The sequence below is a fragment of the Falco punctatus genome (genome assembly GCF_963210335.1).
Source record: "Falco punctatus genome assembly, contig: scaffold_76, whole genome shotgun sequence".
Taxonomy (NCBI): domain Eukaryota; kingdom Metazoa; phylum Chordata; class Aves; order Falconiformes; family Falconidae; genus Falco; species Falco punctatus.
Window position 1 is genome coordinate 312760 of NW_027660277.1, and position 12014 is coordinate 324773.

Here is a 12014-nt window from a genome sequence, read left to right on the forward strand (position 1 = left end):
TTTTTCTGACAGGTTTTGTGGGGACAGAAATTAGGGAAAAAACCTCCAGATCAGGTAGTTGGGAGCACAGAAATGGCAGGATGTCACCTGCAGCCATCGGAAACTGTAGAGCTTTGCTTTTGGGTAGGTCTGGTGACCAGCAGCGTGCTGGTACTCACAGGCAGGTGTGGGCGCTCCTTGCTGAACGTGAAGAGAGCTGAATCTCACCAAGCGCCGCAGGATTGCGTCGCTTGTTGGAACAGCAAATAATGGTAAATTAGCAGATGATGGCTGCGAATATTTGTGAAAGAGAAATTCTTTAGACTAGGTGGAGCTGCCATGCACCTCACTCTCGCCCTTTCTTGACGTGTCTGGTTGAGCAAAGACAGAGAGACTCTCAGATGAAAGAAAAGAATAAAATGAGCCTCACTGACGTACCCTAGCAGAGCCGGGGAGTGCTGCTGAAGCTGGTTATAGGGCTGTCCCGAGGTATTTTCCACATCAGATGAGCTTGTTGGCGGCAATGGGAGCTGAATGTGTTTTGCCCTTGGCGGGACTGGGCTCGTCTGGAGCAGAAGCAGTGAGGTGGCGATGCGCTAGTAATGCTGCGACCGCCCTTTGCTGCTCTTTGGGGCAGGTCTGCATCGCCTTGGTGATGCTGAGCACGTCCTCTGCACTGCAAGGCCCAGTGGACTGCTCTGTGTCAGTGGAATAAGCCCAGGGTGACTCCGTTTCTGTGAAGTTATCGCTGTACTGCATGCAAAAGCCCAAAGGAAGAACCTGTCCCGTTGCGTGTTCTTTAGCTTCAGCCAAGCAGCAACACACAGTATCTTCTGCCTTTTATAGATGTCTAATTAGAGAAGAAATCAGCCTTCTGTAAGGAAGGAAGATTCCTCATGTATTTCCATTTTGATTTCTTGCTGCTGCAGGCGATCCTGTTTAACAAAGGAGTCATCGATGCCCCCTTCAGCTTGGTTCCTCCAGCAACGGCTCTGGGCTCCTGCTTCTCCTTCCACCCCCAGGAGGGCATCATTTCACCAGATGGCCTCCAAATCCTCCGGATCTCCTTCAGTTCCACCGTCCTGGGGCCATTCACAGAAGAATTCCGGTTCAGTGTGGGTGGATCCCCTGAGCCTGTGACCTTGACTGTCAGGTGAGGAGGGTTCTAGGAGCCTGGTGGGCACATCTGTAGCCATCTCTGGGTAATCATCTCCCACCTACCTCATTTGGTGATGGAGCAGAGCAAAAAGTGTTGTCTAATGTCTTAGTCGAGCACGAGGGTGACGGGTTGGTTTGAAACCCACTGTGGTGCTGAGACCAGCTTTTATCTGTCCCGGTGGTAACAAAAGGTGAATGCTTTGCAGTTCTTTTTAACCAAGCCAGTTCCTCCTCTGCCTTTGTCCTTACAGGGGCTGTGTCATTGGACCGACTCTCCATTTCAATGTACCTTCCCTCCACTTCGGTGATGTCTCCTTTGGTGAGTGTGCCCTGGGCTTGGACCGCAGGTCGGGAGGTCTGTGCCTTACTGAAATGAAGCACTTGAAGAGCGTCTGTCGCTTGTGTTCCTCCACAGCAGCCTTCAGGGTGTTAAAAGCAGGGCTGGTGCTTGCTCAGGTGGTGTTTTGCTGTTGTGAGAGCAAACAGGGCCAAAGGAATAGCAAGCCAGTATTTTTCTGGTGCCCTCAGAGCCTGCTCAGCCCCAGCCTGCCAATCCTTGGCGGCAGAATGATGGTGAAAGCCCTTGTCCCAGAAGGGCCCAGGGGTTGGGGCTGAAGGAGAAGGGCGTTTGAGCCACACGCTAGCCTGTGGCTGCTCGGGGCGAATGCTTACCCCACTTGACCTTTAGTGTGAGATGTTGATTTGTGCCGTGAGGGCTCCTCGTTATCACCTGCCCAGTAATAAGCCCAGGCAGTAGCTCTGCGTTGGGCACTGATGTCCCCAGAGATGTGGGCTCCTTCTCCTTCCCCAGCTGAAGCGCTGACAGAGCGGGTGGCTGAGCCCCAGTGTCTCCATTGAAATGCAGATTCTGATTCTCCATCTCGAGTCTCACAAAAGGCTTTTTACTGAGACGATCTAAAGCTTAAATGTGAAATCAATTGTGGATTGATTGAAGGGCAGTTATCATTCTGTGCCCTGGATGCCTCTGTGTTTTCATGATGTTTGTGGGCTTTTTAAGTAAGCTCATTACCTTCCCCGAGCCACTTCCCCCTCTCCCTGCGTCACCACTCTGCCACTGCTGTGTTTCCTTTTGAATAAATAAACCCACAAGAAACGCACCGGGCAGGAATACGGTTGTGTAATAGGAGGTTCATCCTACTTAATCTGATTTCGTTAACAAGGCCTTTTCAGCTGAAGGCAGCTATTGTATTTTTGCTTCTTGGAACTGTGCTGCTGACTGTTGTCTGCATCTGGCGACTTCGGTCCCATTTGGGGCTGTGCAGTCTGTGCGTGTCCTTTCTGTGCCCCCCCTGCCCCCCGGCCAGAGTAATTGCTGGTGGTGGGCAATGCTCACTGCTGATGGGCACGGGAGAAACCTCTGCTGTGCCTGCAGGTGGTTTTCCTCCCTGTCTGTATGCAAATAGCGCTTGGTAAGCAGGGCATGGGAGGTGTCTCCTTCTGGCAGAGCTGGTGTCCGCTCCAGAGCAAGCTGCGGGCTGGTGTCCTGCCTCTGCAGCACATCCCCTGCCACCCAGTGTGGTTGTATCACTGGTTTTCCATTAGGGAAAGCAAGTGTCAGAGCTAAAGTGATGTCAGGCGTTGCGGGCAGTAATCAAAGGCAGCGAGGATGTGATGTCCCCGTTTGTTAGGTAAGGCGAGACACGTTCCTGCTTGTTTCTAAGGAAGCGTCAGGTTTGCCTGCAGTGGGGTGGGCTGAGTTGTCCTGTGCTCAGTCGTGCTGTGCTCAGTCTGGCTGCCCCGAAACAGGAGCTGCCTTAAGGATCCTGCCTAGGGAAGCTGCATCAGAGTGCTGTGCATCATGTTGTAGTGCCCAATTTCGTCCTTCCTTGTTATTGAAGAGAAGCTACAGTAAGGAAAATCTGCTACTTTCATATATTGAAAACCGGGGGAATGTTCATGGAGTTAATGGGGAATTTTACAGGCTGAATTTTCAGGATAAATGGTCTGTCTGGATGCACGCTCGTCAGTGAGAAAGAGTTGGGGCTGGTTTGGGGGCAGGTGAGAGGGTTCCTCACAGTTAAAGAGAGACTTGTGCTCTTCAGCACCAGCACCGCTGCCCATTGCCCAAGGAAGCAAGCTCGGCCGTCGAGAGAAAAGGCAACTTCAGCCACAACTCGCTCCTCCCTGAGCTTCTCAGTTACCTGCCGTGCACATTGACAAGAGCTCAACTCCAAGCAGGGTTTTATCCTAACAGGAGAGTTGCAGCAGGAATCACAGCGTAACTGGGGACTTAACTGATATTTGTCTCACCTTCCCAGGCTTTCCTCACACCCTGTCGTGTCGCCTCACTAACACCTCCTTGGTGCCTGTGACTTTCAACCTTCGCATTCCTGGCGATGGCTCGGGACAGCGCAGCGTCACCAGTTTTGCTCAGATTTCAGACAACGCTTGCCTGTCCTGGAGGAAGGGAGCCCAACATCACGTCAAGCCAATGGAATTTACCATAATGCCTTGCAAAGGCATCATCCGCTCCCAAGGAGCCCTGGATATCCAGGTATGGGATGAGCCCGGCCATACGTGCTTCAACAGGTGGAGCTGCAGCGTCAGTGACGCGCGCGAGGGCTGCAGCGCTGCTGGCTTTGGGCATAACCAAGTAAGAGATGGGCTTTTGTTAGCTGAGGGACTCTGGGATGGAGCAGCGTTTTGTTTCCAGAGTCGTAAGCCAAGGATCACGTATCGTGTGGTCAAGCACAGAAGCCGTGCATGTGTTTCTGAGCTGCTTAGAGCGATTTGTTTGATTTGAAGGGGGCCGAGGAAGGGTGAGGACGGAAGGTGGCTGTTGAAAAGAGAGATGCCTTTGCATAAAGCAGTTTGCTTTTCTTCCCGGTCTTATTTTTCCTCTCCTGTTGAGCAGGATGAGTTGCATTCACTGCAGCGGGGGCTGAGAAAGCTCCAGCAGCCATGAACAAACTGCACAGCTTTTGCTGGGCCACGTTTTGCCCTCAGGTTCCCACTGTAAAGCTGAACTCATTCTGGGAAAGTCAACAGATCTCCCCTGGGTTCCCGCTATTGTAGTTGCGATGAAAAATTGGTCCCTTAATACAGTGGTGAGTAGACCATGAGTTGTGCTTTGATTTAGCTTACACGTGCCCTGGTGTGCAAGGTGTATTTCACAGGTGGGGTTTGTCAGCAGAGTTTTGTTCCTGGGAAAGGCAGTGGTCCACACGTGGAGCAGCAGCAGAACCAAGGCAAAACGCTCCCTTTCCTTAGCGTGGAAGGAGAAGTGCAGGACACCACGCGTGCGTGGCTGATGGCTTCTGGGAGTGCTGAAGTATTTGACGCTGCTCTTCTCCTCTACCAGGTCACCCTGTGTTCCAACACGGTGAGGCAATACGAGCTGGCGCTGGTGCTGGACGTGGATGGTGTTGGCCAGGAGGTGTTGGCGCTGCCTCTCACAGCCAGGTACCGGCGCTTTCCTTGCAGCTGGCCACCTTTCCCCGCGTAGCCAGGCCCAGCACGCTGCCTGGCGTGTGGTGTGCTGGCTGCCGCCCCAAAGGAGAAATGGTGCTTCATGAGCTGGTTCTGCCCAGCTCGCTGTGAGCACAGCCGTGCTTTGCCAGCGGCCGTGTTGAGAAGCACCTGTGCTCAGTGCTCAGGGCCGTGCCTTTCTTGTTCTGTTTTGAAGGCAACAGTGCTTATATTCCTTGTTGGCCTGTCGTCTGGGACTTGAGGAGTAACGAATCTGCAAAGGGCTGCCCCTGCTTCTCCCTGCAAGCGGTGGGCTTGTGCTGGGTTGGCCCAAAATGCAGCATTTGTTTGGAAGGCAGCGAGCAGCCTGCTGAAAGCTGGGGTCTGGCTCAGTTAATGAAGGCGTGTGCAAATGGGAAAGGGGCTTATGGCAGGACTGGTGGGGGGAAACTAAAGGGGAAACTCGTCCTTGGTGTGGCAGGTGAGCTCAGGTTTCTCTGGTTCTCTTGAGCATGAACATTCCCAGACTTAACCCAAAAGCTGCTCTTGCTGCAGCCACGCTCAATGGCGTTGCGCCGCAGTGGGTGCCAGTTTAATGACAAGAGGGACGCAGTTCGCTGGTGCTGTTCCCTCTCCCAGGCGGTCAGCCAGGCGGTGCCTGGGCTGCAATTTTGTAAAACGAGTGGGAATGGGAAGAGTCAGTGTGTGGGCTGGTGGGTGGAGGACCCAGGCAGCTGCAGGAGCTGGGAGAAGCTGGTCACCCAGTGCGAGAGGCAGGCGGTGCTGGTGCCCTCCATCACGGGGGCAAGCGGCTGAGGTTTCAGGCAGGGCGAGAGTGGTACGGGAGAGGAGGGAGTTGCTTTTACTGAGATGCTGGAGTCTTGTTTTCCTTGAGCTTTGGGGAGCGCTGATCCTCAGCAGGAAGGCTCCCGCAGAGCTCGTGCCTTGCTGGGACTGTGGGAGGGTCCTTGCCGGCCTCCCGGGGCAAAGGAGGGGCAGAGCTTGATGAGAGAGCACTGGGGCAGGGCACTGGGCAGCCTCTGCCACGGGAGTCTCGGGGTCTGCCCCTCCTTTACAAGAGGCTGTTGAGAAAAAAGAAGTTAGAGGTGAGTGATTGCTGTAGAGGTAGGAAATGTCTATCTGGCAGAGACAAATGCTTTGTGTCTATTTCACGCTGTTTGGGGAGTGAACAACTTCTACAGTCTCTCAGTGTCTCTAATTCCCTTTTCTTTCTAATTCTAATTAGAGATTCTAATCTCTTCACCCAGGTGTGTGGTTCCTCCGCTGCACGTGCTCAGCCCTGTTCTGAGGTTCGGACGGTGCTTTCTGAAATTCCCTTACGAGCGGACACTGACCCTTGTGAACAACAGCGATCTTCCAGGCTGCTATGCAGTCCTTCCTCAGGTTTGGCATTGCGTTCGCCTCCTGCCCTCCAACGTCGTTATCGAGGGGTTTATTAGGAAAAAAAGGGGGTTTGGAGAAGACCTTGCTGTTTAGTGTTCAAACCTCAAGTTTTGCAGAGAACGGGAGGCTACCTGAATATGAACTTCAGGAGCGGTTTGAACTCTTTAGGAAGCAGTTTTGGTTCTAGTCTTTGGGGTGCTTTCATGCAGAAGAACTTTGAAGGTTGTGAAAAGCGGCTGCAAGGAGGCCACCAGCACCGGAGTGGGTGTTTGTGGGTGCAGCAGCTTTTGGACCCTGTGAGGATGCTACTTAGCCCCATATAAATCTTGCACCTTGTGTTGCGCTTTTCTGCTTTCTCCTAGGGATTTTTAAAAATGTGGGTGAATTGCTGCTGTGGTAGATGTTAAGGAGCTTGAAGTTTCCTCAGACTCTGAGGTTCTGTCACATTCTGACAATTGTTGTCTTTGATTCTGTCCCTTACAGGAGCACAAGGAGGATGCTGCTGTGTGGTACTCCAGCCCTGTGCCGTGTGGGATTATCCAGCCTCACAGCTCGGTGGAGATCCCGTTCATGCTGGAAGCCCAGGCGATAGGAAGGCAGGACACTATTGCTAGTGTCTCAGTGTTTGGGAATGAAAGTTTCCCGCTGGTGAGTGCTAGGCGAGATGCGTGCCTTTGTGTGACTCATCTTGGTGGGGCATAAAGTGTACAGGGGTTCTGCCAGGGAAAGGGAGAAGGTCATAATATGTGGCTGGTGTGGACAAGGAAAGAAGGGGTTTGTGGCATAAGTAACAGCTAATACCTAGAGAAGGGTGGTGTCCTCTTAGGTGTCTGAGATGTGTTTAATTATGGGCGTGTGAGGCGGGATAACAAGCCCAGCCTGAAACCCAGAACAATTCCTGGGTCTCTCGCTCTCCTGCATTATTAGATGAGCAGCAACTGCTGCTTCATTAGAAGTTTTGTTCAGGAGCACACGGGGACATTGCTGCATGCCGCTAAAGCAAGGGCGGTGTAGGAGGCCGTGCTGAAATGATGAATTCTGTAAAGCTGGATTTAAGCTTTCATGAAAGTCAGGTCCATCCCGCCTGAGAAATAACCATCGTATCTCTTTGCCAAAAGCCCCAGCCAAAGATGCATGAGACTCCACGCTGCTTGCATCTGGAGCACAGACTGTTTTTGTTGGTTTTTTTTCCCTACCAAACTTGGAAAGGGGTGAGGTGAAGCATTCCTGGACTAAAGCCTCCTACAAGACATTGGCATTCAGGCATGTACAGCAGCAACAAAGTGTAGGCAAGAGAATGTTGTATGTGGTGTCCTGGCTTCCACTGGCTGAAACAGAGAACAAATTTAGTTAATAATTTAATTTAAAAACCTTTTGAATTTAAAAGGAGATTAACTTTTGAAGCAGCTGTTTTAAAATGTCTTGTCCTCTCTCTGAGCATGGAAGGGGATATCAGAGGGTTCCTGAGAACCTGAAGCTTTCTGTAATGGAAAGGAAGGCTGGCATTTTGAAAGCAAATGCAGGGATATAAACTTTTTATAAAATGAATTGAAACGATGATGCCAAATCCCCTGGATGCTACTGATCATCTCACCCCAGGCTGCTGGGGATGTGCATGTAAACCAGTCAACAGCAAGGCCAGGCAATGCAGGCTTTGCAGGGAAGTCTCACGTTTGACAAAACAGTTGCTCGCGGATAGAAGGCATGCTTCCCTGGAAGAGGAGGGTTTCTCCCCACTGGAATAGCCAGTTGTTTAACTGTCACCTGGTTTTTGAGCTGCAGGTCCCTTGAAAAGCTTTTACCCTTGGGCTAACAATTTATAAATTGAAAGTTGACCTTACCGTAATCTTTTCTATTTGGACATGAACGTGTCGATGTTTTGCCCAAAGGGCGAGCATTTCAGCTGGAGAATCATAGCTGTCCCTAAAGAAAGGACTAGATGTGCTGCATTTTCTATAGGTCTGTCTTCTGGTTGCAGTGCAGTTCCAGCAGTTCCCTGGTAGCTGACGCACCCAAAGCTTTCTGGGCTGGCAGAAGAGCTGGCTGTCTTGTTACACGTCCTGCGCTGGTGGCAGATCCTACCCGTACGGCTGCAAGTCTGACCTTGGGAATCGCTGTAGCGTGTTCCAATAGAACTTCAAAGCTCGTTCTTGCCTTAGGCTGCGGTGCCCAGTGTCGATGCCTGGTCTTTACCACCGTTTCAGGCGGAACGTGGTACAGATCTTTCATCCAGGTTGTGCAGAGTCCCTCCACAGCTCTGTTGTCAGGTATTTTGTTTGCAGGTGACCACGTGCCAGCTCCAGTCTGGTGTGTATCATCTGCATGAAGGAGCTGGTAAATCCCAGCCCTGGCGTTACTGGTGGCAAGGCAGCCTCGTGTGCCGTGGGCAGGGGGTTTGGCAGCTGGCCGCTGTCAGAATAAGCGGGCACTCGAGCACAGCTGTCCGCCAGGGTCAGATGCTCTTCGTTCCTAAGTGATCAAATGTGACATGACCTACCTGTTGACAAAGCCAGCGGTGCTGGGGGGGGCGTGGGGGGGTGGCTGGTGGCTGTGTCTGTAGCTGTGGCAATACTGCCGATGGCAGAGCTGCCATCTCTTCTTGCTGCCTTCCTTTCCCTGTGCCATGTTGCCTGTAACGCTGTTGCATGGCATTTTTCTTGTCCCTTTTAAGAACCCTGTAGACAAAGGGGTTGGGGTTTTTGAAGTCCTCTCCTTGGTGGTGAGGGTGCGTGGTGTTAGTACACAGTCTGACAGAAGCCAGCTCACCTGGGCATCCTCCAGATGTTGTTCTGCTCATCCCCAAAGGGCTCTGCCCTACCTTTGCTGCTGCTGTCCCGCTGTCACCAGGAAGCTGAGCTGGCTGGCGAGGCGCAGCTCTTCCCTGCAGCTCCTCCTTCCTGGGAGCTTTGGCCAGCATCACCCAGACATGCATCGTCGTGCATGGCTTCAGTTCCTTATTTTTGAGGCCCCAGCCTTGGTAGGTGATTTTTTTTGGTGCTTAGTTGCACGCAGCAGTGCCCTGTCAAGGGATGAGCATTTCTGGATGCTGCTGCTGCTTCTGGCTGAGTTGGGCTGGTGATTCTGACAGCTGTCAATACCACTTCCTTGAGCCAGACATCATTAAAGGTTGTACACGGTGGAGGCTGGTTTCTTTTTCGGTTAAATCGTACTCTGTGCCCTCCAGTGAATCATACAGCGTCTGGTCAGCATTGGGAGTTTTATGCATTCAGATCCTGTTGAAGTGTTGAGGTGTTTGGAACCAGTGAAATCCACAGCAAGACTGGACAAATTCTCATTGTTTTTAATGATGTGGGAAGGTGGTTTAGCAAAGGGATCTGTGTTCCTCCTCCAGTAGTCTGTGCCAGTTCTGCAAGGAGAAAGCTTTTTGGGTCTGACTGTCAAGAGAAAAAACACCGCTTGAATGATGTAATGAATAATTAATGCCTGTTATTCATGTCATACCGGCAATACACCTAGGCACACATCAGAGGCCATAACTTGCACGATCTCTGCTCTGAAGAGCCTGCTTCGCTTCTGGCTTGTGCTGGTTTTCAGAGGTGCATTTTGGGAATGTCAAAGAAGTAACTGTCCAAGTGTCGCTGTGCAGCAGCAGCGATCAGGGAGGTTTGGGGCAAGGCTGAGCGGCAGAAGGAGCGGGAGCAGGCACAAGGCAGAGAAAGGAGAGCTAACTGTGGAGGAGGTCTGGAAAGGAAAGCGTGGGACCCAGGGTTTCTCTGTCCCCTGAGAACGGGAGCTTGTGGCTTTCAGATGGGATCGCTCCCGAGCCTGCACTTGCCCCGGGCCTTCTGTTTCAGCCTTGCAACGCTGAAAACTTCCAACAGCCGTACTTATCGCCTCGTTGAGGAGGACCCTTAGAGCTGTCTCGTATTTTTTAACTTCCCCTGCTTTTTTTTTTCTTTCCTACCTGCTTCCTGGAGCAGAATGTCTCTTTAGTGAGCGTTGGAGAAGGACCAGTTGTCTACGTGCATCCGAGGGAGATAAATTTTGGCAGTATTGAAGTTCTGCAAGATGCGTCCAAAAGTCTCCACCTCTCCAATCAGGCTGTCATCCCTGCATCCTTCTGTGTAGAGATGGTAAGTATCTGTGGGGCTGTTTCCCAATGAAAATTGACTGGTCTGTAGCAGCCTGTGGCTTGATTTTTACATGCAACGTTTCCATATTGCTGTCTCGGAGAGAAAGCAAGATATTCCGTCCCAACGCAGCGAGAGGAGCCTGGCTCTGGGGGCAGTTTTAGCTGGGGCACCCCCTCAGTAAAGTAGACAGCTTGCATAGACGTTTGTGCAGAAAGGAGTCTGGATCATCTTTACAGGTTTTCCCTTTGTTTTCTGGAGGGTATTTAACGGAGAGTCGTGTCTTTGGAGCTCAGAGATCAAGAGGCCCCTGTGGCCCTTTGCTCCTGGAAGGGCATGGATTTCCTGACGCTTTCCCCATTAGATCTGCATTTGCTTTGTGTCAGACTGCTGTTTGTGACAGAGTCTGGGGTGTGAAGTTTGTCCTCGGCCTGCTTGTGGTGAGGTGAGTTTCACACCTGCTGGGGGCCCGACCAGCTGTGGCGTTGCACAAACACAGAACGGTAAGGGTTGTGTAGCTACAGAGTCTGTGGGCTCCGTCGCGTTGCAGAGCATCTCCGGGGGCCAGCCACAGGGAAAGGCTGTTTAACTGATGGAGGCCGCAGCTGACAAGCTGCGTGGCAGGTGGCAGGAGGAGGTTGGGTCGCTGCCCTGGCAGGGGGGGCAGGGCTGGTGCAGCCAGGGAGGGCTCCTGTGCAGAGGCTGGGTGGGATGTGCCGCTCACTGGAGGTGGGATCTGTGAGGGGCTTAAAAACAGGGTTGGGGGGAGGTTTGTTCTGCTCCACGCTGGGTGTGTTGGGTTTGTGGAGCTGGTTCACCCAGGCCTGGCTCTGTGGGCTTGGCTGGGTCTGCGGGTAAAGCATCAGGCAGCGTGCGAGAGGCCAGGCTCAGCCCCCTGGGCCAAGGAGGAGGGGGGCGAATTTCCTCCTTGCGGCTTTTCCAGCTGTTTGGGGGACAAAGGTAACCTCCAAGTGGGGGAGGGATTCCCAGGGCAGCTTTCTTTGAATCCACCATGAAAACCCGCTTGCCATCTGTGGCGAGAGCAAGCCACCAGGGATGGCTGGTACTGGTGTTGAAATGATGGGTTTGCATGCCTGTCGCAGGCAGTGACCCGCAGAGCTGTTCGGGTCCTGCTGCCCCGGTGCAATGCCTTCCCTCCTCCCCGGGCAGCTCGCGGTGTCGCCGGGGGGCTTGCAGGGTACATCTGCCCCTCCGTTGCCTCAGGGCCCTAACCCATGGGACTGGGCAATAAAGCCTGTCGTGCTTCACCGCCATCCCTGCCAATCCTGGGGCTGATCGATCACTAGAGCAGTAATACGCGGCGGCTCAGGGACGGTTTCTTTCCCTGCAATAAAGAAACTTGAGCAGTGGCTGGGGCCAGATGATCTCCAGAGGTCTCGCCAGCCCCAGCCGCCCTGTGACTGTGTGTGTGTGATGCTCCCCCCTGCTGACTCCACGGGGCCGAGTTCCCCCATGGTGAGCATCTCTGCTTTTCAGGGCAGCTGCTGCTCTCATGGAGACGTGCCAGGAGGCAGGTCCTGGGAACCTGCTCCGTCAGCCGCTTCACCAAGGGCTCTTCAGCCAGACTCCGGGCACGGTGCTGCTGAGGCTGCCTGATGGGAGCAGCGCGGGCGTGGGCGAGATGTGCCCGAGCTGCGCCCTGGCCCTCAGCAGCTGCCTGCTCTGCTGCTCTTTTGCTGCCCCAGTTGAAGTTTTGCCCTTGGCTGCCTTACGCTGCCTGGCAGCTCCTTGACGGGAAGCAGAGGGGACTGAATAATTGTGGAGATAAAGCCCGAGATGCAGTCGGGTGTCAGGGTGATGCACACGTGTCCATCTGAGAGCGGAGCAGGCTGGGCTGTGCCTTAGCCCTGCTGATGGGTGACACGGGCATCCTTCATTCCCCCGTGTCCCTGAACCCAAGCCTTGTGTCCTCTAAAGCGCCAAAGCCGCTGC

General features: G+C 53.1%; 1 protein-coding gene across 1 annotated transcript in view; it reads left to right on the forward strand.

Moving 5' to 3' along the window:
- LOC308057288 (hydrocephalus-inducing protein homolog) overlaps positions 1–12014 on the forward strand; it is a 100774-nt gene that overhangs the window by 34046 nt on the left and 54714 nt on the right. Inside the window, exons 11-17 of the mRNA XM_080411431.1 lie at positions 909–1132; positions 1389–1456; positions 3417–3652; positions 4460–4560; positions 5835–5970; positions 6454–6618; positions 9912–10064. Coding sequence (XP_080267557.1) covers positions 909–1132; positions 1389–1456; positions 3417–3652; positions 4460–4560; positions 5835–5970; positions 6454–6618; positions 9912–10064 — 1083 coding nt within the window. The remainder of the gene's footprint in view (positions 1–908; positions 1133–1388; positions 1457–3416; positions 3653–4459; positions 4561–5834; positions 5971–6453; positions 6619–9911; positions 10065–12014) is intronic.